A 23,561-nucleotide genomic window follows, 5' to 3' on the forward strand; every position below is an offset into this window, starting at 1 on the left:
CAAGCCCGGGGCCGCCGCGAGGGGCACGGGCAGAGAGAAGACGGCCCCTGACTACCCAAAACTCTCAGGACTGAGACTGCGACCCCTAGAAGTGCCCTGAATGCGTTCACTTACAATTGGGAAACTTGGGATGATTCTGGGAGGCTATGTCACTTGAACAGGTGGCCCTGAGTGTTGGTGATTGCTCTGCCTTGGAGGGGTCCAGGCCACAGCTGAATTATGTGCTGGCCCGAAAACAGTGAGGCTTTGGAACCTGACAGAGGGGGTTCCTAGAGCTCAGCGGCTCAAACTAAGACCCTGGCTTGGGCCCACCCTGGAAGGAGCTTGCATCTTTGTGGGAGCAGAAGCCTGCTGAGCTCTTTGCTGGGAGAAAGGGGGGCAAGGAAGGGGCGACTTCAAGGGAGAGCTCAGGATTCTGGCCCAGGAGATGGGGGCCGTGGAACTGGATGGTGCCTGGGGGGTGCTGAGCTTGTTGGGGCCTTCTGAGCTGGAGGAGCTGGAGAGGGCAGGGGGAGGAGTTGAGGACGGACTGTATGTGTAGATGTTCTCACAGACATCTTCCCTATGACAGGTGAGGTAATCTACCCATTTGACAGATGAGGTCATCGAGGCTTAGAGAGAGGAGGAGAGAGGCCAGATCACCCAGGGTCACTGAGTTCTGAGTGTCTGAGCTATAGGAACTTAGCGATCCCAGTCCCTCCACAGGCCCTGGGACTTTACTGTTGGGAGATTCAGGCCCTCAGGGGAAGAGTCCCAAGGAGAGGACAGGAGAGGCTCAGAGCCCCTATGGAGACAAATACCCAGCCACTGATTCCCTGTGTGGCCTTGAGTAAGTCCCTTCACCCCCCCCAAGCCTCAGCTGCCTCACCTGTGAAATGGTATGAACTATCTCCCTGCAGAGGGGTTGGGAAGATTAAGTTAGATTTTAAGAAGTATGAAAGTGCCAGGCCCAGTGACAAGCACCTAGTAAGCCTGGCAGGTAATAAACACTCCTCCCCTTTCCCTTTCTGGCTGGAACAGTCAGGAAGGCTACCTGAAGGAGGCAGGCCTTGAAGGTAAGGGCTGATTCAGTGTGAACTGCTTGGCTCCTCTATCACCTGGGGTCCCTGTGCACCAGGCCAAGGGATGCTGTAGTCACAGCTGCTCTCCCAGGCCCCAGAGCACCCAAAACTCCAGCCTGGAGAGATATCTTCCTGAGAGAGGGGAGAGATAACAAAGCCCCCTTCCCACCCTCAATTCATTCCTATTGGCCCTGAGCCCAGCCAGCCTATGTTGGAAAAATCTCCCTGTTCTCATTGTCTCTGTTCCAGGCAAGGCTTGTCTTCTGGAAGGAAACAAGCATCTATTGAAGAGCCTGCTCTGCTCTCATCATTCCTCTTGACCCACAGCATCACTGCCCTGAGAGCCAGGTACCATTACTACCTGATACAGTTGGGGATATGGAGGCTCAGGGAGTGAGGGTCTTGCTGAAAAGGGCATCTTGACTGCAGAGCTGGGAGCTAGCCACTGGGCAGTGCTGCCTTTACGAATGGCTCCCCCTCTTGGGTGAGCTCCAGGGGGCGGGGCTGTTCCTGGCATGAGTCCCGCAGGCTCTTAGTGAATTTTGAGTGAGTGAACAAAGGCATGAATGAATGACAGTTTGGTCTGTGAATGATCCAGAGACATCACCCTAGGACTCCAAGATGCTGCGGATCTGAAAGGTCAGAGAGAATCACCTGGGAATGTGCAGAGTCGCTTCCAGAAGGACACAAAGGAACTGGTACTGGTGGTTGCCTCTGGGCGTGGGGGTGGAGAATGAGGAGAGAAGGAGATTTACTTTTTGTTTGAATGTTTATCTTATATATCATAACGTGCATATATCATAATGTGTTATAATTATAACACATTATGTGCATGTTTAATAAATGAGTTCAGAAGTAAATAATCACCTGGGGAGCTCCTTAAACATATGGACTCCTGGGCTGCAGCTCCAGAGGGTGGAAGCAGTGGGTTTGGGGGTGGCAGGGGACTAGGATAAGTTCCCCAGGTGATTCTGTTACAGGTGGCCCTGGGCCACACTACAGAAACAAAATCACCAGCTGGGTCCTCTTCCCACTGGCCACCAGCTGGGTTAATTTGCATGGTCTTTTGCATATATTTGCATGATGCCTCTGGTTCCAAATGAAGGCTGTGTCAGCCTTTATCCTGAGGGAAGCTTCTTCCTTCCCCACCTCGTCCCCCGTCACTGCCCCCATCCCCAGACCTGGCCAGCCTGGACAAGCCCCTTCCTCCTCATCCCCTATCCACCAGCTAAATATGTCGCTCTTTTACCCCATCTCCACATTCTCCCAGTTCCCCAAGGCTGGCACACACGTGTCACCTCCCCCAGCTGAGTCAGCTGAGTCTGCTCCCCATCTCACACTCTCTACCCCCTCCCCTGAACTCCAAAATACTCGAACCTCTCTCATGTGCATCTCTGTGCACTGAACACTCACGGTGGGCCCAGGACTGAGCCAGGCCCTTCACTCATCTCATCCCACCCAGTCCTCCAGAGACCCCCATGAGACCAGACCCCATTAGGCCCATTTTACAGATGAGAAAACTGAGCCTTAGGGAAATCACATGACTTACCAGAAAGTGACAGCTCTTTCCATTCCACAGACCTGCCTCCTAAAATGCCCTTTTGGCATATTCACTCTTCTCATGTTAATTGCATTTGGATTTTGTCTTGCTTCGGTTGCTCTAATTGGGTCTTTAAAATTACCTGGGTCATACACACTTACTGTAAAATCATGCAAACAATCAAGAAATATTTGAATAAAATATGAATTGCCCCCCCCCGCAGCATGACACTCTCTAGGAAGAGCTGCTGTGAACAGTCTGGGGTCTCCTTCCAACCTCTTATGCATTTACATACAGATGTGATATAGGCAAATATATAGGCATAGCATTTTTATTGTTAACATGTACATGCAAAAAATATACAATTCCAAGGAAAACAATGCAGACATCCATGTACTCACCATCCATAAAAATTGCCAGCATCTTAGAAGCACAGCTTTGTGCCCCTCCGCAGCTGCACCCTCCTTCCTCTTCTGACTTTCCTTATAGGTTGGTCACATATATGTACTCTTAAATAACAAATTTAGGAGGAGAACTGTTAAATTATTGTGTGTGCAACATGTTCAACTCTATTAGGCAAGGCTAAACTATTTTCCAAGGAGATTGAACCAATTTTTACTCCCACCCAGAGGGAAGGAGAGTCCCCACTGAGCCATATCCTTGCCAAATGTGGAACTGTTCAACTTTGTAATTTTTACCAAGCTAGTGGGAGTAAAATTCCAACTCATTGTGGCTTTAATTTACTTTTCCTGTTTACTAATGATATTTAATATCTTCTTGTTTATGTCTTCCATATCCTTAGCAATTCTTTTATCTTGATATACTGGCAATTGAAAGAGTTGTGATAAAATCTCTGATTATGATAATGGATTTGTTTATGTCTCCTTGTTTTGCTTTGTATGTTTTGAAGTTGTGTTATCAGGTGCATAAGAGTGTAGAATTGTTATATCTTCCTGGAGTTACATATTCCTTGTTTCTAATAATGCTTTTGTCTTGAAGCTTAGTTTATCTGTTTAAATAATGATAAATCCTTTGATTTTAATCTTTTCCCAGGTAAAGAAGGACTATTCTTCTTATCTGGGTCAAATCACTTCTGAACTACCAGTTGGTCTTAGTGAGAAGTGACTTGACTTCTTATTTTGAAAATATTTGTATGGAAACCTTTCAACATATACAAAAGCACAGAATTGTATAAAATGACCTCCCATGTAACCATCAACCAGCTTAGACATATACCAAATCAACATATTTATCCCCACCAGCTCCCCCATCCCATATTATTTTAAAGCAAATCCCATATGTCATATAAATTATTCCTTAAATATTTGAATATGTATCTCTAAGAGGAAAGGACTTAAAAAAAAAACCCAAGTCCCATTATCATCCTGTAACAATAATTTCCTAACATCATCAAATATCATTTTGTTTGTTTATTTGTTTGTTTCAGTCAGGATCTAAATAAGGCCTGTGAGAGCGTGTAGTTGGTCAATGTCTCCTACATCTCATTCAATCTATAGGTTCCTACCTTAACTCTTTTATTTTCCTTGCAATTTGTTTGTTGAAGAAACCAGACCATTTGTCCTTTATATAAAAATATTTTGTTTGATGGGATTATGTAGATAATGTTCTTTAGCAATATATATTGGCCATATTTCCTCTCAGAACATATAAGTCAATTTTGGGTTTTTAGCTGGTATTCAGAACTCCATAGTTACTATTTTTTTTCTTAATTAGACGTATTTTAGCAGCAAGCTTTTTTTAAAAAAATAAATGTATTTATTTATTTATGGCTGCATTAGGTCTTCGTTGCTGTGCACGGGCTTTCTCTAGTTGTGGCGAGCGGGGGCTACTCTTCATTGTGGTGTGCAGGCTTCTCATTGCGGTGGCCTCTCTTGTTGCGGAGCACAGGCTCTAGGCACGCAGCCTTCAGTAGTTGCAGCACGCAGCCTCAGTAGTTGTGGTGCACAGGCTTAGTTGCTCCATGGCATGTGGGATCTTCCAGGACCAGGGCTCAAACCCATGTCCCCTGCATTGGCAGGCAGATTCTTCACCACTGTACCACCAGAGAAGTCCCATAGTTACTATTTAAAAAAAAAATGTCTTATCTCCTCTACTTACCTACTATGAGCATTGGATGTGCTAATTCACTCAACGAACATTTAATGAGCACCTACTATGTGTCAGGCCCTATGCCAGATCCTGAGAAATATAATAGTGAACAAGCCAAAAATATTTCTGGAGCTTCATCTCAAACTTTGGTGGTCTGCAGAATCCCTGAAGAGACCCTGTTAAAATGCAGGTCTCAGGGTCCCATCCCAGACAGGCTGTCAGGGGTCTTGGGTGGGGCCCAGGAATGGGCAGCTTTGGTCAAGTGCTGTCCTGTGGAAATTTGAGCCACAAATACAAGCCACATTTGTCAATTTCGATTTTCTAGTACTAATTACATAACAAGGTGAAAAGAAACAGGTGAAAAGTCCCTTACAGAAAATTGTAATTATATATTTTAATACATAAAATAAAATTTATTTAATATATAAATAAAATATTTTAATTACATATTTTATTTAACCCAATTTATCTGAAGTATAATTTTTAACATGTAATCAACCATAAAAAATTATAAATGAGATATTTTGTATTCTTTTTTTAAGTACTAAGACCTCGAAATCGGTTGTGTGTTTTACATTTACAGCACTTCTCAACTCCGACCAGCCACGAGTCAAGTGCTCCCTGTGGGTCGTGGCTACTATACCTGACAGCGCAGCCGGTGACCTGGTCTGGATGCCCGGGGCCCACAGCAGGAGCAACGCTGGACTGGATAATGTCTGTGAAGAGCACTTAGCAGATTCTGGTGTCCCAAACAAAATATGGGGACAAAGACACCTGGGCCTAAATCCCGCCTCCAGCCTTCTGCCCTTTCCTTGGAAGTGGCTTCACCTCCAGAGCTCGAATCTCCGCGCCTAGAATGGGCGAACTGTCCTGCCTCGAGGTAGTGGAGGAGCACCTAATGAGACGGTGTGAGGCACCCTCTGCGTGTTGGTGGCAAGGAGAGAGGGCGGAGAGGGCTCAAGCCTCAGAGACCCTCTGAGCTGTACGCCGGGGCTTCCCAACACCGCAGGAACCGGAATGAGGGGACACGTCTGCCGGGTGCACTCAGCCTGCAGCCCCCGAGGCCACCACGGGGCGGGAAGGGACCCCGGGGATCGTGCAGGGACCCCCGGGGCTGGCATGCGGCCCGAGAATTTTTAGTAACCACTTGCCTGGCGTGGACTTCCCCGGGGAGGGGAGGATTGGATCACTCTGGTTCCCTCTGCGGCAGGAGGGGAAACTGAGGTGAGGAACGGTTTCCCCCCTCACTTTTAAAAATTCAACAAACAGCTGATGTGATGGAAGGAACTCAGGCTTCAGAGTCTGGGTGAGGTCGCGGCTCTGACCAGCTGAGGAACCTTGACTCGTAGGCCATTCAAGCTCCCAGGCTGGTTTTCACACCTGTAAAATGGGGATACCAGTACCTCCCAGGGCAGGAGCAGGACCACAGCAGATGATGGCTAGAAAGGGGCTTTACCAACCGTCTGGTGCGGAGCCAGGGTCAACACCTGCACAGGGATTGAGAGGTGAACTTTGAAGGATGAGGATAAAAATAACAACTGCCATGAGCGAAGTGATTAATCTCCTTTACACTCTCATAACAGCCCATGAGGTTTGTGTTACTATTGCACCCATGTTCCAGATGAGAAAACTGAGTCTCAGAGACGTGGTGTGGTTTGCCTGAGGTCACATAGCCCAGCAGAGCCTGTCCCCGACTCCCGGGTTCTGTGCTTGCGTCTGACCAGACGTTAGCTGAGGCTGGAGAGGGTGGACCTCATCTTGCCCAGCCATTGTCTTTCATCTCTGGTTCCTGGTTTCCTTCCTCCCTTCTCCTTCCTTCCTTCTCAGCCTCTCTGGCCTCCCACTCCATCTCCCCCCAGGTTGCCAGTCTCCCCATTAAAACAAGGAGCCTCTCCATGCCTACGACTCATGCCTGCCAATCAGAGTGGTCCATGCCCCTGGCCACAGTGGTGGGCTCAGGGCATGTGCCTCAAGCCTGGCCAGTGGATTCTGGGAGGGCTGGAACTGTTGGAAGAGGGCCTCTCTCCTTTTGCCTGCCTAGAAGCTGAGCAGTTGGGAGCCTGGGCTTCTGGAAATGTGACTTCACTTTTAACCCCGAGGAGCTGACTGACCTGTGGGCTCGTGCACTGGGATGCAGCTGAAGCATCTCCAGTCTTCCGCCTGCCCCACCCTGCCCCCACCTCCCACCCACCTCCACCCCTTTCCCACCACCGGCTCACCAGACCTAGAATCTGAGAGTCAAAGGGCCCCAAGATGTGGGTCCCTCAATCCCCTACTTCCGTCGGGAAAGTTCTCAGCGCCACGCTGACAGGTGAGGCAGGTGTGCCAAGCAAGGAGGTTTGCCCAAAGATGCACAGCTGGTGAGCAGTGGGCCCACCGGCTAGAATCCCATCAAGGCATTCATTCCGTTCCACATCTAGCAAACCTCTTGAACCCCTACCCAGAGGCCAGCTATGAGGGTGTGGGGTGTGGCTCTGGAGACAGACCCCCCCACCAACGCCGGGCTCAAATTCCAGCTTCCTCACTCAATAGTGATCTTGGGCAAATTATTGCACTTCTCTGTGCCTGTTTCTTATCTTTAAAACAAGGGAAAGAGTGAAGTCCCCTTGTGTCTCCAGAAATCCCAAACATTCTGCCCATTGGTAGCAGTCCCTTCTTTCATGGGACCATGCTTTGCTCATGACATCCCTCTACTTAGATTCCTTCCAGAGTGACCATAGAGTGGTTAAAAGCATGGACTCTGGGCCCAGGCAGTCTGGCTTCCAATCCCATCTGCAGATGAGAAGGGAAAGGGAACAACAGGTGTAAAGGCACTGAGGTAGGAAACTGTGTAGCACTGGGGAGAAGGTTCTGTGGGGCTGAAGGAGTAAGCTGTATGGCTGCACTGCTGATCTAGCATCCTGTCTCCCTCCTCTGCCCCCTTGGGAACTTCTGCTCTCCCTGGGTTAGGGCTTTGGAAACAGGGACTGGCTTGAAGGCTCCCGGGACCTCATTTGAATAATACAGTGGAGAACTGGGGGGTCCTGATTTGCATGATGGCCCTCTGGGAGAAATAGTGTCCCAGAGGCAGGAGAGGCCCAAGATCACAGCTTGGCAATGCCTGGCAGGATGGGGGAGGGGGGAGGGGGTTTGCTGCAGGCCCTCAGCAGCCAAGCACCCTCGCACAGAGCTCTGGGCCTCTCCACGAAGGAGCTGGAAGCTGAAATGGGACTCTATTTTGGGGGCCTGAGGTGAGCTGGAGTCACTTCCCTGCCAGATGGGAGAGGTTGCCTCAGTCTTTTTGAGGCCAGGCTCTCCGCCCTGCAGGAGTGGCAAGGTGTGGGCCTTGATAGTGGGGTGCGAAGAGTGGGGCATGGGCCGGGAAGAGGGAGAGGATGGTGCTGCTCTGGGGCTTGATAGTGCATTCGTCATCTCCCTCTGTCCATCCAGCTGCCCTGGGAGGGGGAGCTGGGGTTTTCCCCATTTCACAGAAGAACAGACAGGTTCAGAGAGGCCAAGTCGCTTGTGCAAGATCACTCAGCAGCAAGTGGCAAAGCCAGGATTCAGCCGGGGCCTGGATGACGCCCTAGCTCTGTGCTAACCACAGCGGCGTAGTACCTGAGTGTGACCTCAATAAGCAGAAGGCGAAGCCGTTTCCTGAGCACCTACTGTGTGCCGACCCCTCTCACACACTAGCTCAGTGAGCCCAAGCCGCGCCCTGGCAGGAAGCCATCATCACCCCCGTTTCACAGACAGGCCTGAGGAGAAGGGTCAGGCTTGAGATGCCCTGGCTTCAGCTGGGCATCTGAGTTACTGCACGACCACGGGCAGATCCCTTCTCTTTGCTGGCCTCAGTCTCCCCATCTGTAATTCGAGGAGGTGGGCTCAGGTCTGTGACGTGTCTCCCAGGGAGGCTGACAGAGAGCTGGGGGCGGGGAGGTGGCCAGGATGTCAGAAGGAGTTTTCCAAGCCTACCTCCCCCTGCCCGCTGCTTCCTGCGAACTCATTTTCCAGATCTTCAAGTCAGGCCCACATATCTCCAAGGGAAGAGAAGGAATTTGCATTTCCTGAGCCCAGACCAGGACTGACGCTGTGTGACGGGATCCACATGTACGATGCCATCTAGTCCACACACTGTGGCCCCTGTGGAAGTTGGACAGTTGTTATTGGGTCGTTCTTACAGCTGAAGCCCAGAGAGGGGAAGCAAATCGCTCAGGACAACCCAGAGAGGAAGGGGCGCCACTGGCCCCTCGCCAAGGCTGCGGGCTCCTAGCCCTGCCCTTTCTGCTGTGTCCTTCCTGATGCCACCAAGAGCCAGGGCCTTCCCCAGCCAAAGGCCGTGCTCCCAGCCCCCAGCCTGCGTTCTGGGCCGCCAGGGGGCGGCAAGGCCGTTTGTGGGCCCCCTCGTCACCCACGCCTTCCCTGCAGAGACTGGACCAGAAATAGCCCTGTCCATCCTCTCCACGGTTCCCACCTTGCCCTCTTGCCATGGTCACCTGTGCGTGTCTTCCTCCTCGCACCTGTCAGGGAGAAGACAGGAGCCCCTCCCACTTCCCGTCAGTAATCCGTCCCGCCACGCCCCCCCGGCTGAGGCTCCTCTGGCAGCATCCCCGCTTCGGCCTGTCTCGTCGCTGAGCCCAGAAAACTGCCCCATCTGTTCCTGCTGCCCCATCCAGCTTCTTTGAGAGGCCCCAGAAGCAGCTTAAAGGCTTCATGGAGGCCGGACCCCATCAGGGCTGCCGACCTGCCGGCCGCTCCAGCCCACTGGCCGCCATATGCAGCTTCCCGAAGGCCTCTCCCATCGCTCGCCCCTCTGCGCCAAGACCACCCAGGTCTCCCCACTGCCTGCAGGAAAAGGGTCCTCAGTCTGCTGGACTCACCTGCTCACCTGGCCCAGTCCCCCAAGAGTAGCTGTCCTCCCCCCGACACGCGCCCGCCTCCCCGACCTCGCTTTCCTATCAGCCAACCTCCGCTGCGGCTCAGGGACTAAAACACCAACAGCCATAAGGCCAGAAAGCCCTGGCAGAGCCCTGAGTGGCGGGTAATTCACGTGGCCTCTCTGAGCCCCCTCATCTGTAAAATGGGGATAATAATAGAACGCTCCATTCCGTCCCCATGCCCTGAACCCTCTGCTACCTCCACGGACCCGCCCTGAGCCCCCCGGTCCAGGTGTTGGCAGGGAGACCCAGGAGGGGGAGAGGAAGGAAGGGCTTAGACAGGCCTGGAAGGAGCTGAGAAGGAGAGGACAGCAAGCTGAGCCTCGGCTCTGCCTGGCAGGGAAGGTCCCAGAAGCACGAGGCACAGGTGCTGTCCTCCAGACCCTCATTCCAAGGGGCCACATCCCAGAAGGAGGTAATCCTAGTGACAGGTCGGGGGTCAGAAACCTGATTCTGGATTGAGCTCTGCACCTGCCTCTTTGTATGACATCTCAAACCCCCTCCCTGGGCCTGTTTTCCCCCATCCATGGGTACCAGGAGTCCCCTCTTGGCCTCCTTCCCACTTTGGGCACTGTGAGAGCTGACACCAGCCAGCAGGGGCTCTGGCCTACCTGCCCTGTTGCCATAGTACCTGTAGCGCAGTGGACAGCTATGGCGACTGTAACCAAGGAGTCCTGGCTGCTGTCCCAAGCTTGAGCGTGGAGTGTTGGGAATTGCCCATGGTCCCATTTAACACTGGCAGCAGGGCCAAGGCCAGAGGGCTCAGGCCTCCCAGCCCTCTCCCAACACCACAGCCCAAGGTTGAGCGGCTGTGGGCCCAGGACCCAGCTACATCTTTGCCTGTTTGGTTCAGTGCCGAATCCCCTCCGCTAGACCAGCCTCCTCCTTGCTTGTAGTAGGTGCTCAACAAATATTTCTTCCATGAAGGAATGAATGAATGACACAGAAGGCCTTTGAAATCTGTAATGGGCGGGGCTGATGTGTGAGCTGATGGCCAGGACCTGGGCAAATGCCTCTGGCTGGGATCCCAAAGGGCTTGTGTAGGGATTCTATACCAGGTTTGAGGCAGTGAGCCGAGTAAGTGGGGGGCCCTGGAGGTTGCCAGTGATTGCGGGACGGGGCAAAGATAGGCTTGGGCGTCGACCCAATTTTGCCAAGTGCCAATTCTGTCCTTCCCCATGGTCTCCCTGAGACCTTCAGATGTTCTGAAAGACACAGGAACATATGTGCCAGGTCCCTGGAGGTCATTAAGTCCAGTGTCTAACTTTGAAGATGAAGGAAATGAGTTTCAGAAAACTGAAGAGATTATCCAGGATCACATAGTAACTCAGAGCCCAAACTCCTCTAGCCTCCTAGTCCTCATATACTGTGAGCTGAGGGACCTATCAGTTTTCCCTTTTTGCATGGCTGCCAGGAATTTCAGGGGTCAGTTTTCAAACTGTGTCTCATATGGTAAATCCATCAAAATCCTGACTGGAAGACAACTCACATTTATTATTATTTTTTAAAAATTATTTATTTATTTAAATTAGTTTATTTATTTCTTTTGGCTGTGTTGGGTCTTTGTTGCTGCACGCAGGCTTTCTCTAGTTGCAGAGAGCCGGAGCTACTCTTCCTTGTGGTGCACGGGCTTCTCATTGCGGTGGCTTCTCTTGTTGCGGAGCATGGGCTCTAGGTGCATGGGCTTCAGTAGTTGTGGCAGGCAGGCTCAGTAGTTGTGGCTCACGGGCTCTAGAGCGCAGGCTCAGTAGATGTGGCGCACGGGCTTAGTTGCTCCGCGGCATGTGGGATCTTCCCAGACCAGGGCTCGAACTCGTGTCCCCTGAATTGGCAGGCAGATGCTTAACCACTGCGCCACCAGGGAAGTCCTTCCATTTATTTGGATCCAGTAATATGCCCAAGACCCTGCTGTGCCTGGTCACGTACGAGGTCTCATTTAACCCAAACAACAAGCATGTGACACAAATATGAAGGGCCCTTCCTAACAGATGAGGAAACAGGTTCCTAGACATAAATCAACTTGCCCAAAGTCACAAAGCTACCAACTGGTGGTGGCAAGACCCCCTGGCTCTCATACTCATGATCTTTCCTCCACAAATATTGACATAAATGCCGTTGCTCTCGGCTCCGTGCCCTGGTACCAGCGCTGTGCCCATTGCCGGCTGGTCTTCCTTATCTGCGCTCACCCTCTCCACAGGGAGCCCCTGGAGGAGCTGTGGAGGGGGAGCTTGGTTTTGAAACTTCTCCCCTTTCTAATCCTAGGAACCCAGCTCTACACCGTCCTTGTGCAAAGGTTCAGATGCTGGGGGCTGCAGTTTTAGAGATTCTGACACACACAGTCCAGAGTTCTGTTAGTACTTAGCCTGAGCAGACAGCCACAAGAATAAAAAGTTAAAAAAAGAAAAAAAAAGGCACGAAGATGTTGATCACAGCACTGTGTATCTTGGAGAAATGCTGAGATTCATCTGGATACAGGAGGGGAAGGATTAAGCCAACAGAGCTCATCAGAGGGCTGGCTTCATGGGAGGGACCCAAGCTCGGTTCAGTGCTCTGTGGTCTCTGTCTTGAAATTCTTAATTTTATCTTTGAACTTGTAAGTTTTATGAGTGAAGTCCAGTGGGATGATGTGGCATGCACATGAGCAGAGGAGGTAATCTGAAGAAAGGAAAATGTTTTATTTTTAGTGTCTTTAATGGACAGCGTTCCCGACTTGTGAACAAGGGACACACATTTTCATTTTGCAGTGGACCCACAAAGTGTGTCGTTGGTGCGGTGAAAAGGGCACGGGGTTGGGGTCCAGGAGAGTGGGGTTCAAGGTTATTCCCCTCTGGGCCTCAGTTTCCCCACCTGTAAACGAGGGGTTGGCCCGCTGACCTCTATGATTTTATGAACATTATATTGAACATTATACTGTCATTAAAAATGGAAAATGAGGTTAGGCCTCTGCACTGTCACTGTTGAGGGCGTGGGTTCAATCCCTGGTCAAGGAACTAAGATCCTGCAAGCACGAAGCATGGCCCAAACAAACAAATAAATAAATACAACAGCCAGTATCCTCAGCTACCCCCCTCCCCCGACCAGGAGTTTGCTCAGCAGTGCTGGGCCACAGGACCCTTTATACAAATAAAAATAAAAAGTGGAAAATGTGTAGAACCCATCAATACCAAAAGAAAATCAGTACTCAGAAAAAGCTACAGTGAGAAAAACCAGATCCAGGAAGAAGGGGCTGGGATCATAGCCACGGGATCTAACTAAAGCCTAACAAAGATTAAGGCGAGAATTCGACGAGGTGAAACAGCTGAGTTGAACGCCTTCTAGGTTCTTTTCTATTTTTCCTTATGCAATTTGCGTTCATAAGGAAAATGCGTTTTTTCAGAAGCTGGGGAGGAGGAGGCAAAGATGAACCTAGAAGAATTAGACCCGAGTGGTGGGGTTTTAGACGGGATGAGGGCAGGCTGTCAGCTGGGTGAGCCCTCACCTCTCTCTCCCTTTCTCCCACCAGATGTCCGGGGCTGTGACTGAAAGAGGGTAGAGAGGGGACGGGGCAGGGCCTCTGCTTCCTGGCCCCTCAGGGGAGATGGGGTGGAGCCAGGAAGGGCTCGGCGACTCCTCCGAGGCCCCTTCCCTGACTCCAAGCTAGTGATATATATCTAAGGTTCTTACACCCCCAGATTCAGCAATCCCCCCTATCTCAGTGCCGCCAGGAGCCGGGAGTGAAGTGAGAGATCAGAGGAGCTGCCTGCCAGGGAGCAGGGGAGGGAAGGGAGGTGGGAGGGCTGTGAAGGGGAGCGGGTGGGAGAAGGAAGGTGAGTCAGCGCAGAGCGGAACAGCAGGGCTTTGCAGCCTTGGAGCCTCCCTGCAGCTGCGTGCTTGCCTCTGGGCTCTGGGCTTGCACCCCTGTGGCCCCCGTCCCCCCATGCCCACCCCCAGTGCCCTCCGCTTTGACACCCCAGAAAGTCCTTGCTTCGGGCGCTTGTCAAAACTTGTCTATCCAGTGTCCTACTCGCATGTAAACAGAGAGATGGGCCCTCCTTAAGGAGCCACTGTCACAAGTGTCTGAGCAAAGTGGCAAATTGGTGACAAGGAAGGTGTTCGGGAGGGACCTTGAAGTGCCTCCACATCACTCCGGACGGGAGGCCCTCTTAGGGTGGGCCCACACTCCTTCCTCTCTTGTCCTTATGGGTGGGGGGCTGGGCAGCCTCTAAGATGTGCTCCAGGTCGAAGGTGCTGTATCCAAGGGTGCCTGAGTCTGAGGTCTTCTTTAGCTACCGCTGGCAAGCCCAGGGCACCAGAGCATCACTGAGATGAAGCAGGCAGGAGAGGATGAGATAGACGAGGTCCTCCCAGGGGTCTGCAGGGCTGGATGGGGTGGGGGGTGAGACCCTGGGGTGCTCCCACCTGGCGCTCTTCTGAGAGCGTGGGCAGGTGAGCGGCTGCACTTTTGTCTTGCTGAGTGGCCCCTGTAGGCCCTTCGAGGCCCCCAAAGGTCACAGGTGCACTCTGGGAAATCTGGGTGGGGGCAAAGGAGGAAAAGAGGCAGCCCCTCCCCCCTCTCTTAGCCCCTGCCTCAGGGAGGACTGGAGTGAAGGGGAAGCCAGCCCCTGGGCTTCTGACAGTCCTCACCTTGGTTCAGGCCAACCCCTTTGTTCTCTGGGCCTCAGTTTCCTCTCTGAGACCAAACCCTTGTCCCACCTACCTTGCAAGGTGTTATGCAAGTAAGAGACATTGTAATGAGTTGTTGGGGACTTGGACCCCTTTCTCCAGGAAAGAGGCCTCAGGTTCTCCTATTTAAACTGTTAAGGCATGTGGAATGCACCATGATTTACCCAAATGGCCAAATGTTGCCTGATGAAATGTGGTCATTCACAAGCCACCAACAGCACTTCACAGCAGGTGAGCCTGCCTCCTGCTTCCCTGTGTTTCCTGAGAGAGCTGCACCTTTGCGTAGAAGATTCCTGGGAGCAGGGAGGGTGCCCTCTGCTTCCTCAGACTCTGCATGTTGGGTACACAGTTGGCCTGTAAAATAGAGCTGGAAGGAACCCTCAAACTCGAAGATTCGGTGATAGATGAGCGATTATGGCCACCATTCCACTGGGTGTGTACACCCTTTGCAATGGGACTTGACCACGCTCCCAAGGGGTGGAGTCGATTTCCTGCCCCTTGAATCGTGACCGGGATTAGCCAATAAAATGCAACGGAAGTGATGTTATACAAGTTCAAGGCTAGGCTCCAGAGACTTTGCAGATTCTGCCTTCACCCTCTTAGGCAGCAGGAAGGGATCTGGTATAGCCAACTGGAGGAAGAGAGGCCACTGGAGGAGAACCGGGGCCCCCCGTGCCCCCCCACCCCTGGGCCAACAGTGAGACCTACTGCCCAACACGTGAGTGAGGCCCTCATGGATCTTACAGCCTGGCTGATCTCCCTGCTGAGCAGGGCTGCTGGAGTGAGCCCAGAGAAACCAGATGAGGAGCCGGCCAGCCCTCCTACAGCACCGCAGAAAGAATAAACCATTGTTGTCTAAGTGGAGGGTGGCCTGTTACACAGCACAGGCTAACAAGCCCGGGGCAGGGAAGGGACTCACCCAAGGTCCCACAGTGAGGCAGAGACCAGGTCCGACTATGACCAGGTTTCCCTGCTGCCCCCTAGAGCCCTTCCCACCACAGTGTCCTGCAGCCAAGTTAATCAGCCCAGCCTGGTGGGGGTGGGTATGTGGGGTGTAAACCAAGCAGGTTCTTCCCACTTCTCCCTGAGTCATAAAGGGTTGGCTGACGTCCACACAGGCTTCCCCTGCCCATCGTCACTTAGGAAGAAGGTATGGTTCATCCCATTCTAAAGATAGTGAAGCTGAGACCAAGAGCTGATGGGCAACTTGCTGACAGCCACACAGCTTGTTAATAGCAAAGCTCTGACTCAAACCCACTCAAACCTCTTAGGGCCACTTAGGATCCTTCCCACTGGCTCCCAGGAAGGAGACCAGCAGGTGATGAAGTTCCCTCCAAGGGTCAGTCTCTCAGACAGGGGCACAGACACATACACAATACACACAAACCTACCACACACACACACACAAACACATCCCATACACACATGTACACAATACACACATATGTACCACACACAGACACGCATCATGTTGGTCTCTCTCTCTCCGTTTGCCTCTATCTCTTCTTCCCAAGCCTCCATCTTCAATCAGCCTACCGCTAATGGACCATATACTTTATTAAAAATATATAGTTACAAACTCCATTGTCAACCTGGGCTGGGCCTGCAGGCCCAGAGGGCCCACAGGGAGGGATGGCCCTTACCCTGCTCCTTGAGGTCCCACTTCTGCACCCAAACCCAGTACTATCCAGGGGCCAAGAGAGCTGGCTCCGAGGGTCTCAAGGGACCAGCCAGCTGGGCAGGGGAAGGTTGGGCTTGAGGGGTGCGGAGTGCGAGGGCTGCACCTCCACGCCCTGCAGGTACAAATGGCAGAAGGTGGATGTGGTGCCTCCATCTCTCCATTTATAGATATTTACGAAAGAAAGTCATGAGCAACAGACCACAGTCATGCAAAAGAAACGCACACCCCTCCCACCCCCTCAAACTAACCACCGGCCCACCCCGGAACCCCAAGATGCCCACCCCACGACAGTCCAGCCGCCTTCCCCAAGGTTCTGAGAGCAAAGGGGGAATGTCCTTGAAGGGTCGGTGGGGAAAGGGTGGTGGGTCTGGGGTTCCTGAGCCGCCACTGGGTAGGTGCTGGAGAACCCAGGCTGACCAGACCGAGGGTATCCTGGTCCTTTCCCAGGCCTGGGTTCTGGAGTCAGTAGGAAGGGGCCTCCCAGTCTCTGAAGCCCCCAGCTCTCTCCAGAAGGTCCGTGGAGCCAGGGTGAACCACTCTGTCCTGAGTGCGGTGGAGGTGTCCTGGCAGCCCACCCCCGGAAGAGGCTCTGGTGGGAAGCGAGAGGGCGGGCCTGGAGGTCAGATGGCGGACTCCCTGCGGTAGGAGATGTTGTCCAGCGGGAGGGTGGCTTGCATGCGCTCCAGATCCAGGTGGCTGCCAAACTCCAGCATCCGGATGATGCCCGCCTCCTCCTTGGAGCCGGCCTCCAGGCCCAGGCCCGCGGCCACGGCGGCAGCGGCCGCGGCCTCCTCCTCCATCTCCTCTTCCTCCTGGCTCATGAGGGCCAGCTCGTTCTCGTAGCAGAAGGCACTGGGCGGGGGCGGGGGAGCGGGCAGGACGGTGATCTTGCTCTCCTGCAGCTCCCGGGCGGAGCAGCAGGGTGTGCCGGCCACCTCGTAGGTCTTGTGGAAGCGCGAGTAGTCCACCTTGTAGTGGCTCTTCTCCTCAAAGACCACGGGCTCGAAGCGGTGGCCCCAGAGGATCTCGCTGGCCAGGTAGGAGCTGCGGGCCTGGGTGGTCATGGCAGTGGCCTCCACCATGCCCTCCAGGATGACCACGATCTCAAAGTCCTCCGACTCCAGCTCCTCCTTGCCCATGCCATAGAGCGGGCTGTCCTCGTCGATCTCGTGGACGATGATGATGGGCGACACCAGAAAGATGCGGTCCAGGCCGATGTCGTAGCCCACGTTGAGGTCCCGCTGGTCCAGCGGCAGGTACTCGCCCTCCTGGGTCATGTAGGGCTTGATGAGCTGGGCCCGCACGTGGGCCTCCACGATGTGGCTCTTGCGCAGGTTGCCCACGCGCCACATCAGGCAGAGCTTGCCGTCGCGCACCGAGATGACCGCGTGGTGGCTGAACAGCAGCGTCTGCGCCCGCTTCTTGGGCCGGGCCATCTTGGCCATGATGGTGCCGATCATGAAGGAGTCGATGACGCAGCCCACGATGGACTGGACCACCACGGCGATGACCGCCAGCGGGCACTCCTCCGTCACGCATCGGAAGCCGTAGCCGATGGTCGTCTGCGTCTCCACTGAGAACAGGAAGGCACCCAGGAAGCCGTTCACGTGCATGATGCAGGGCTTGGGGGCCGCCGGGGCTGCCCCGCCACCTCCCGCCACCGGGGCCCCCGCCGCGGCCCCCACCGGGCCGGCCTCCAGGTCACCGTGGAAGAAGGCGATGCACCAGAAGAGGAGGCCAAAAAAGAGCCAGGAGACAAGGAAGGCCGCGGAAAAGATCATCAGCATGTAGCGCCAGCGTGTGTCCACGCAGGTGGTGAAGATGTCCGCCATGTAGCGCTGCGACTTGTTGCTCAGGTTGGCAAAGTAGACGTTGCATTGGCCGTTCTTCTTGACGAAGCGGTTGCGGCGTTTCCGCCGGGGCACGTGGGCCTGCCCGTTGCGGCTGTGCCCGTGCATGTCCTGAAGCCGGCGTGGTCACCTGGGAAGACGCAGGGCCTGCGGGGGAGAAGCAGACACGTGAGACGCTGGCTGCCATGGGAGCGGCTCTCCAAGGGCCCCAGGAGTCCAGGTTCCAGGGCTGCGGGGAACCCACCCAATGATGCTCAGAAGGGGCGGAGCCTGGACTGGGACCCAAGGCTTCCTCCACCACGTGGGCAGAATGTTAAGGTGCTTATGACGACAAGGAGGGAGTGTCTCCGTGGCTGGCCCAGCTCCGGGATCGGGGTCTGCCAGACCAGAAGCTGAGGCCACCGGGATCCAGGTCCTAGTCCCAGCCCCTCACGCTGCCCCTCCTCCCCCACCAAAACCTCCTGTGCCTGCTCTTCCGGGGGCTTCCTGATGCCCATCTCGGCACCGCCCTCCCACTGTCTGTCCCACGTGCCCTGAGCAGAGGAAGTTGTGAATGCTCTGGGCCCCGCTCACCTCCCTGGGTTCAGCCTCTGCCCTTCTGGGTCTCTCGGGGGCCGGACATTCTCCTGCGCGGTCCAGTTCGGCAGCCACTGGCCACCTGTGGCTCTTACATTTAATTAAAATTAAATAAAACGTTAGCTTCAGTTCCCCGGCTGCACTCGCCACATTTCAAGGGCTCCGTAGCCACATGTGGCTAATGGCCACCATACTGGACAGAGCAGATACAGGACATTTCCATCATTGCAGAAAGTTCTACTGGGCAGTGCTGGGACCCACAGCCCAACGTCAGTTCCTGTACTGTCCCCAAACTCGTTGGGAGCAGTGGTGGGTGAAGACTCCAGTGTGGTGGTCAGGACGGAGGTAAGGGGAGCCCTGATTTTTGGCTCCCGTGTAGGCATCCCTATTTCCATATCACAGGTGAGGAAACGGGGGCTCAGAGAGGGGAACCGGCCTGTCTAAGGCCACACAGCTGGTAAATGGGTCCAAGTCCAGGCGTGTCCAACTCTTCAGCCCCCAGGTGCTGTCAGTGTTGCTGAGTTCACCGTGTGAAGACCTGGGTTGGCGGAGGCAGACACACCACTACCTAGCTATGGAAACTCAGGCAACTCACTTCACTTCTCTGAGCCTCAGTTTCCTCAGTTGTAAGATGGGGGTCAAAACCCTACCTCACAGGACCCGAGGAGACAGTAGGTGCTCAGTTAAAGCCAGTTGCCCTCCTGCCTTCTTTCCCGCTTCCTAGAGCAGGAGGAAGCTGGTGAGAGGCAGGATTCGCCTGTCAGCATCCCCAGCTGTTTCGGTGGAGGCGGCCTCTCACCCTGCCGGGTGGCGGGCATGCCAGTTGGGCCCACAGAGGGCAGACCTTCCCCTCACCCTCCCCTCCACTGGGGCCCCAGGAGAGAGATGGTGCCGCCCAGGGCCCCAGCGGATGGCAGGGTCGGGGCTGGGCCCGGGCCTGGGTTCCTAGTAACGTTTTGGCCCAGAATTATATAAGGCTGGAAGTTTCTATTTTCTGTTCTATTCTTCTTCTTGATCTAATTGTGCATCTGTGGCAATGTTTATACACTTCCCCGGTTCAGGACAACTTGGTTGCCGCAGCAACCGGTGCGCGCCAACGCTGTAATTTAGAGATCAACAGCTTCAGAGCCTGCCTCTTCCCGGGAGAAACTCCCTCTCTCAGCCCAGGGAGAGTGAGCCCTGCCCCCATCTCTTCCCTCCCCTGCGGTCACCCCACCCTGATTCTGGGTTCTCCTCCCTTCCCCCCTTAAAAGGAGCTCCCTGGATCCCACAGTCCTGGATTGAAGTCCCAGATCCACCATGTAACTTGGGCAAGTTACGTGACTGCTCTGTACCTCAGTTTCCTCATCTGGAAAATGGGACCAGTGAGACTCATCAGTCTAAAGACCTAACAGGTAATGTGGGTGTGCAAGGCTGGCCCTTAAGAGGTCATGATTTTAACTGGGCATCCCAGACCCTCTCTGCTACCTCCCCTAGAGTCCCAACAGCCAGGGCTCCAGGTGGGTAGCCCTGGGGGCATTGGGGGCCAGCGGCACCTTCTAGGCTATAAATGGCTTTCAGGGAGGTCTTCCTTCGCTAAATACATCCCTCTCTGCTTTGTCTCACCATCTCCAACGCATCCATTAGCACCACAGGAAGAACCAGAGCCCGTAGGAAGGGTTTCAAGATCACTGATTTCAAGACCCTCATTTTACATCTGAGGCCAAGGAAGCTCAGAGCTGAAATGAACTTGCTAAGGGTCCAGAGCAGGTGCGCCAGTCCTGAGTAATCACCTCACTTCCGCTCCTGGAAGGTCAAGGAGGTGCTCCTGGGAAGAGGAGCTTCCTCTCTGGAGGGGGTTGGGGTAGGGCTTCGGGCTAGGGAAGAGAGGGCACCAGCCCAGCCCTGGCAGGCCCTGGACCCACCAGCCTCAGGTTTGCAGGATAGAGGCAGAGGGGACAGAGTGTAGCAACCTGGGCCTTTGGTGGATGAAGATGGTGAGGCCCAGAGAGGGTAAGGGCCCTGTCCAAGGCCAAACAGGAGCCCAGGGTGCTGCGGGGCCCTCGATCTCTGCCCAAAGGAACTGGTCCTGACCTTGGGGGTTCATCTGGTGCTGCAGGAGAGGGTTCTTCACGGGGCTCCCCTCACCAGCACTGCCCACTGTTTCCCATCCCTGAGTGGAAGTGACAGGAGTCTCAGCCAAGCCCCAGGACGAGGCTCTGTACGTCCCTACTCCCTATACTCACACCCTCCACTTCAACACCGCCCCCAGCCCCTGCCCTTCCGTCACCCCAATTCTCCATCCCCAGCACCCACATGTAGCCCGGGGTGGGGGGCACAGCTCATCTCCTGGCCCCACGCCTCCTCTCCCGGTCACAGCAACCGTTTCCCGAGCCCCTGCCCTGGGCCAGGCCAGGGGCCACCACTGCTGTGCCCACTAGCTCGGGCGGTGCTCAGAAACGTCCACTCCTGGGCCTTTGGGAAAGCTGCCCGCGAGCATAGGTGCTGCCACCAGGTCCGACACCCTCCACCACGGGCAGTCCGTGTGTGGGGCGTCCCCCTGAAGACCCTGGGCTGGTGAGGGCCCAGCCCCTCGTCCTCAGGTCCTCAGACCTGCCCAGATACACCACCACTCCATCCATCACCACAGCCCCTGTGCAGGAGCGGGAGGCTCAGCTGCCGGCACCACATGCACGAGGATACCCACAAGTGAGGAGTACAGAGCTCGGCGAGTGCTCGCGGGTCACAGCTGCCAGGAGACGGCCAGCTTCTCTGTCCCTTGCTTGTTATACGGGGCTCCCTGGTGAAGGCACAAGGACCCGAGGGAAAAGTGTGAAAGAGAAAGGGACACAGATCATGGGAGAGAGGCGACAGGCATTGATGATTGGGTACCATCCTCCTCCGAATATAGATGTTTTATTAAAAGAGAGAGAGAGAGAGCAAGGGTGCCCTAGCTGTTCAGGTGCCTGCACCATGGCTACGATTAAGCGTACTTTTCTGGAAAAAGGGAGCTGGTCTAACCCGCTTGCACTGAAAGTGCCCTGTGCGCACACACTGGGGAATAGGGTTTCTATGGTGGGGGCCCGGGGGACCGGGCGCTCTGGCTGCCTTGCTGGGTGACCTGGAACAAGTCCCTCCCCTTCCCAGCCAGGCTCTCCCTCCTTTATTCTAAGAGTGCAGCCTGCAGCATCTTTCATGGTGAACGTTCTTTCTTTTGAGGAAATAATGGGGATGGGAGATGCTGGCTGCTTTTTGAAATGTAATGTCCTTTCTTAGCCAAGTGAAGAATCGACAATGCTGTGCAAGTTACCAACTTATTTTTTTTTTTTGGTTTTTAATTTTGCTGTGCTGTGAACATCTGGATCCTGGACAACTAGGGAAACCGAGGCTGAGAGCAGGGCTGTAGCATGTGAGTCAGCAGCTGGCGATGGACACCTGAGCCTCAGGGAGAGAGTGAAGGTGACCAGCAGGGCTGTCAGCTCGCTGGCACCATCTCTATCCTGCTCCTTCCTGAGGAGTTCGGGAGGGCTGGACCCTGCCTGCCAGGGGGTCCGGAGAGGCAGGAGGACCACCCCACACCTGTGTCCTCTTAGGTTTTCCCTATGATATGATGACACCAAATGCCCCCTCCTTGCCCATAGCTCCCTTTGCCAAAAAAAAGCCAATAAAGTGGCGGCAGCCTCAGCAGTTTCCCGCAGCCTGGGAAGGCTGTGCAGGCGAATCTCCCCACGAGCACCTCCGCCACTCGTGGGAGTCACGGTGGTGTCTGCAGGTGCGTCACGCAGGCCCTCTGGCCCCAGACAGCAGCAGCAGCGTGTCCTGAGGCCCAGGCGGGCTTGCCTGGCCACACGCAGCCCCTAGACAGCGGGCGGGAGGGAGGGGCAGAAGCGCACGGTAGGGAGTGCTTAGCCCGTCTGCAGGCCTCCAAGCACCCACTGATGTTTAGGGGGACAGCAGGGCAGGCGGGAGGCGGAGGGACTTGCCGGAGGTCACACAGCTCAGAGTGGGGCCCAGGTGAACCCGTCATCCCTCTCGGTGGCCACCCCCAGAGAGGGAACACTCTGGAAGTGCCCGCTCTATGCCAGGCGCTGTCTGGTCCCTCTTGCTGAAACATCACTACAACTCTTTGTTAATTTAACAAGGATTTATTAAGCACCTACCACAGCAACAAGCAGGGTTATTATTTCTCTTCCCAGCTGAAGAATCACAGGCTGGGGGTGGGGGTGGCGGAGTAGGGACGGGGATGGGGTCACACAGCAGATGTGGCAAAACCGGGATTCTGACTCAGGCCTGGGTGGGTCCAGGTCCTGGCTCACCCTGGTCCCCAGCCTCCGGCCTTCCCTTCACCTCCCATGATGCCCTGTTCAACCCGGACCCCCTCATGCCTCTCCCCAGCTCTCCAGCCTCAGCCCAAGCCCCCTCTGTTCTCTGAAGCCTTCCATGGCTGCACTGCCAGCCGCCAGGCCTGCTTCCTCGCAGCCCCTTGACCCTCACTCGGCTTCTTTTCAACTTTATGAAAATAATGTGCTGGTTAAAGCCTCACATTTGGGGCTTTAACCAACACGTTAGGCTCTCAGGCTGAGCTCTGTCAACCTCCTAGCATGTCCTCTGTGGACCTCGGTTTCCTCACCTGCAAAATGGAGATGATGCTAAGAGTACCTACCTCACCTACGTAACAGAAATATCAGCTGAGGCTTCAACGGGGCATTGCAGGTAAAACGCAATGAATGAGATGAGATGAAGATGATGATGGTGATGAAGATGATGATGTAAGAACGCTGGCCTGGGAGACCGGAAACCTGGCTTCAAGTCCTGGCTCCACCACTAACTGCTCCAGCCAGGGGCTCCTTCTCTCCATCTGCAAAATGGGGGACCGTAATTGCTCTCAGGCCAGAGAGCTGGGAAGATGTAATGAAGCAAGAACCCAGCACAGAGTCTGAAATAAGGCGGATGATCTGGTGGGTGTTCTTGAGTCTGATGAACCCCACTCATCCCTGAGTCCCTCTTGGGCCTGAGGGGAGGCTGCCTCTTCTACCAGAGGGTGCACCCACGGGGAAATGGGGGTGGTGCAGGGCCAGGGGGTGGGGGGAAGAGATTTCCCTGGGGGAAGTGGAAGGAATTAACACCACTGCCCCATTTCCCAGCCTTGTGAAGAGCACAGGGCCTGCCCCCAACCCCAGCTCTGAC

General features: G+C 54.5%; 1 protein-coding gene across 1 annotated transcript; it reads right to left on the reverse strand.

The window, feature by feature from the left end:
- Nucleotides 1–16,589: 16,589 nt before the first annotated feature.
- Nucleotides 16,590–17,927, reverse strand: KCNJ4 (potassium inwardly rectifying channel subfamily J member 4; the record flags this gene model as incomplete). The annotated part of the gene is made up of 1 exon (XM_079715893.1): nt 16,590–17,927. The coding sequence occupies one exon, from the start codon at nt 17,925–17,927 to the stop codon at nt 16,590–16,592; it is 1,338 nt and encodes a 445-aa protein (XP_079572019.1).
- Between the last annotated feature and the right edge of the window lie 5,634 nt (nt 17,928–23,561).

This window comes from Hyperoodon ampullatus, assembly GCF_949752795.1.
Source record: "Hyperoodon ampullatus genome assembly, chromosome: 11".
In the NCBI taxonomy this organism is placed as follows: domain Eukaryota; kingdom Metazoa; phylum Chordata; class Mammalia; order Artiodactyla; family Ziphiidae; genus Hyperoodon; species Hyperoodon ampullatus.